The following is a 3,852-nucleotide window of genomic DNA, read 5'->3' on the forward strand; positions in this document are numbered from 1 at the left end:
GCATGAATTACTTTTTCCAGGTCATTATAAGATAGTTTGTGTAAAGAACGAAGCAGGTGGTTTTCAGCCTGAGATTTTCTGACCAGGTTTGTCAGAAGTGATTGTTGATCTTACAGACTGATCATTAACTTCTTTGGCAGTCTGCATGGTGAGACTGAAATGCAGGTTCAAAGATTTCATGTCAAAATGTCAAATTGTATGCACCCACTCACAAAACCCAGTGTCATGGATTTGGGCCATCAGGCATGGATGACATCATACCAAGAGGTCATAGGCTCATCATTAGCTGAGTATTCATAAAGTCTGCACTTTATCAATTTTAGATGCGCAAAAAATGGGTACAGGAAGTCTGTAAAACTGGACTGCTTTCAAAAGAGTGAAATGCAGCTGTTAATTTTGCTTTGTATTTTTAATCATTCTCAGTGCTGGAACAAATACATGCACAGATGTTTCGTCCCTCTGGCCTTTCTCTTTGTGCAGGCCCTAAATGAAATAAGCCTGATTTAAAAAATAAAAATGATTACTCTGTATTGACAGCCAGGTTTCGAGTTGTGTAACTTGTGTGAGTGTGCTCTCCTCCTCCACATATTTGCCTTTTAAATAACAAAATATAAAATGAGCCAAAATGCAATTGACTTAATGTCCGTGTGTTTCCTTGTCTCTTGTTTTTTTTCTCCCTTTAGATGAAGAGAACAGTCGCCATGTTGTGGTGAACTGCAGTGAGGCTCTGTTGAAGAACAACACCTACTGGCCATTAGTTAGTGACTTCATTAACATCCTCTCACACCAAAGTGTAGCGAAAAAGTTCCTGGAGGACCATTCATTGTTGATGCTGTGGATGAGCTTTGTGTCGTTTTTCCAAGGTAAGTGGAAAGCCCTTTCACAATAAAAAGTTTGAATGCAGGACTAAATATCCATTGACGGACAAATACGTTCGGTGCCTGCTGCATAAATCTACCATCGATAATTCAGATTAGATGTTTTCGATTTGAGACAGATAATCACGAAATAGATCTTGCTCTTGGATCCCATAGCCTCCTCAGGTTGTGCCTATTACTTATGCTGCTGTTATTTGTTTGTCCTTGATTAATATTTGCTTTTGTACCCCCGAATATTCATTTCTGGCATTGCAGTGGTTTGATAAGGCCACTACACAATTTAATATTTCTTCATGAGGTCAAACGCACTTTTAAAGGACTACTCCTGCAGATTTTCAGTTAGACTTTATTTACCAACAGTATGCTCAGTAAAAGAGAGGCGACCCTCGTCTGTCGTCTTCTGATAATAATGTCATAGAAAAAGTGAGTTGTGGGGTGCATAACTGTAGTTATAATTGTGGTTTGTGTTGCTCATTTGCCACGTGTACTCCTAACACAACCCTAAAAATAACACTCACCCCTGCACAGTGGGCTTGAGTATCCTCTTGCTGACGTTATGTGCACAAGTGTCACTATTACATTGTATGTATGTCTGCTGCACCGCTCTTGCTTTAATCTCTGGTGTCTGATACAGATTTATTTGGCTCTCATAAGACCCATTCAGTTCAGAAGAATAGATATGTATTTGCTAATATGCTAACATAGATGCATACAGACATTTTAAAATGTGTGTGAATAAAAAATATATTTAGGTCTGCATTCAACTTCAATACACGGTCCAGTCTTTGTGAATTCTTTTAATCTATTGCTCACATAAGCATTAAGAAGCCATGTGACATGTGGTCTAACCTCTAAACCCTTTCCTGCTGTTATAGGTATGAACCTGAATAAGCGGGAGTTGAATGAACACGTGGAATTTGAGTCTCAGACATACTATGCAGCTTTTGCAGCAGAGCTTGAGGCCTGTGCACAACCAATGTGGGGTCTCTTAACACACTGCAAAGTCAAAGTAAGTCCTATCTTTACACTCTCACACCCATCACCTGCATGTATTCTTAGTGATCTTAGTGAACAATTACTGGAACATGCATCTCAAGCATCCTGTGCAGCATTCACTGAATAACCCTATATTATTTTTAACATCTTAATTTGTCTGTAAACAGGAGACACAGGAATACACTAAAACTGTGGTGCGTTACTGCTTGGAGACTCTGCAGATCTGGTTTGATGCCATTGGTTTCATTGATGAGGTAAATTAAAAAGCCAAAGCACTTTATTTTAAAGCAAGCTTTTCTCCTCCACCTGTTTCTAATGGCTTTTATATCTCTTATAGCCCGCTCCCAATCAAGTGACATTTCACCTGCCACTGCACCGCTACTATGCCATGTTCCTCAGTAAGGTATGTCAGAGGATCTTATCTCTTAAGACATGACTCTTTAGTATTTTGTGTGTATTTTAAATCTAATTGTTTGGTTGAAAATTCTCAGGCTGTAAAGTGCCAAGGCCTGGATCTGGACAGCCTCCTGCCTGACCAAGAGATGCTGATGAAGATCATGGTGCATCCGCTCCAAATCCAGGTAAAACACTAGAGGCCCACAAACAGATTTGCGGTTTGTGTTCTTGTACTGTATATGTGGATCTCCTCCAGGTCTGTAGCCACGTGTTGACTAACACTTTTCTATGTGCGGCTGTAGGCGTGCCTGTCAGAGATCCACAGCAACATGTGGGTCAGGAATGGTCTCCAGATCAAGGGACAGGCCATGACCTACGTGCAGTCACACTTCTGCAACTCCATGATTGACCCAGACATTTATCTGCTCCAGGTTAGTATTGCCGTATCACAGACAGCGCTCACTGTCGGTATCACTCAGAATCTTTTGTTAGTATTTACTTTGAATTCGTCTTTCAGGTCTGTGCATCAAGACTAGATCCTGACTACTTTATCTCAAGTGTTTTTGAGAGGTAAGCTCTGACTCTTATAATGGTTCTTAATTTTTTAATTCAACAGCGATCAGTAGCATTGTATAGACTGTCTTCTCTCACGCAGGTTCAAAGTGGTTGACTTGTTGACGATGGCGTCTCAGCATCAGAATGCTGTGTTAGACTCTGAGCAGGAGAGGCCGATGCTGGAAGGAGCACTGACCTTCCTGGTCATATTGACGAGCCTTCGCATTCATCTGGGTAAGTGGTACAATAGAAGATGCACACAGTCTACAGAGAGTACGAAATTAATCATTTGTGGAAAGTGTGGAAAAAAATATCCTGGTGTGTGTCTTGGAGTCTTTATTGGTGAGTGTTAACCACCGTTTCTCTTTAATAGTGGAGTTTGGCATGTAACGTCATTATTCCTCATCATTAACAACACAATACATCATCATTTTCTTAGACTTTTCCTTTGGCACGACACCTCATTTTGTGACCAGCAGTTCTAAGCGTCAACTGCAGTGAATCATAATTAGCAGCAATCTAAGTAAATCATATTAAATCAAATACCTATATATCAGTAAAATACCAAATTTGTATGTGAATGTTGAGTGAAAGGTAAGGTAGGGGTATCCCAAAATGCTAGTCTCAAAACAAGTGTATTGTAGCCATATTTTGCATAATGTTTGCTACAATAAATTGTATGTCTGAAGTGGCATGACTGTGCTCTGGTTTTGCCCACCTACATTAGGTTCATTCTCCAGTCGGTGTCCTTGACCAAGGCACAGGCTCCGATCTGGTTGGTCCCTGGGTGCCCACTGCTCCCAGTACTTAGGATGGATCAAATGCAGAGAATGAATTTGCCTACAGGGATAAAGGATAACTTAACTTAATGATGGTGCAGTGTTGTTGTTCTACCCTTTAAGAAAACCCTTCTTCAGGCATCTTACACAGATACAGGCTAGGTGTCACTGGTCACTGTCTGACATATGCCAAATGTTGCATTATAAGTAGACTAGTGCAGTGCCTGTAGGAAGTATGTATTGCTATA

General features: G+C 40.5%; 1 protein-coding gene across 2 annotated transcripts in view; it reads left to right on the forward strand.

Annotated features, from left to right (window-relative positions):
• The window catches only part of ubr3 (ubiquitin protein ligase E3 component n-recognin 3), a 40,944-nt gene that overhangs the window by 4,887 nt on the left and 32,205 nt on the right, over positions 1–3,852 (forward strand). For both annotated transcript variants that reach the window (XM_035677335.1, XM_035677332.1), the window contains exons 9-16: positions 684–863; positions 1,754–1,887; positions 2,042–2,128; positions 2,212–2,277; positions 2,366–2,455; positions 2,573–2,701; positions 2,788–2,840; positions 2,926–3,059. In XM_035677335.1, the coding sequence (XP_035533228.1) occupies positions 684–863; positions 1,754–1,887; positions 2,042–2,128; positions 2,212–2,277; positions 2,366–2,455; positions 2,573–2,701; positions 2,788–2,840; positions 2,926–3,059 (873 nt within the window). The remainder of the gene's footprint in view (positions 1–683; positions 864–1,753; positions 1,888–2,041; positions 2,129–2,211; positions 2,278–2,365; positions 2,456–2,572; positions 2,702–2,787; positions 2,841–2,925; positions 3,060–3,852) is intronic.

This window comes from Morone saxatilis, unplaced genomic scaffold (assembly GCF_004916995.1).
Source record: "Morone saxatilis isolate NCDOM2014 unplaced genomic scaffold, NCSU_SB_2.0 Contig5, whole genome shotgun sequence".
Classification (NCBI taxonomy): domain Eukaryota; kingdom Metazoa; phylum Chordata; class Actinopteri; family Moronidae; genus Morone; species Morone saxatilis.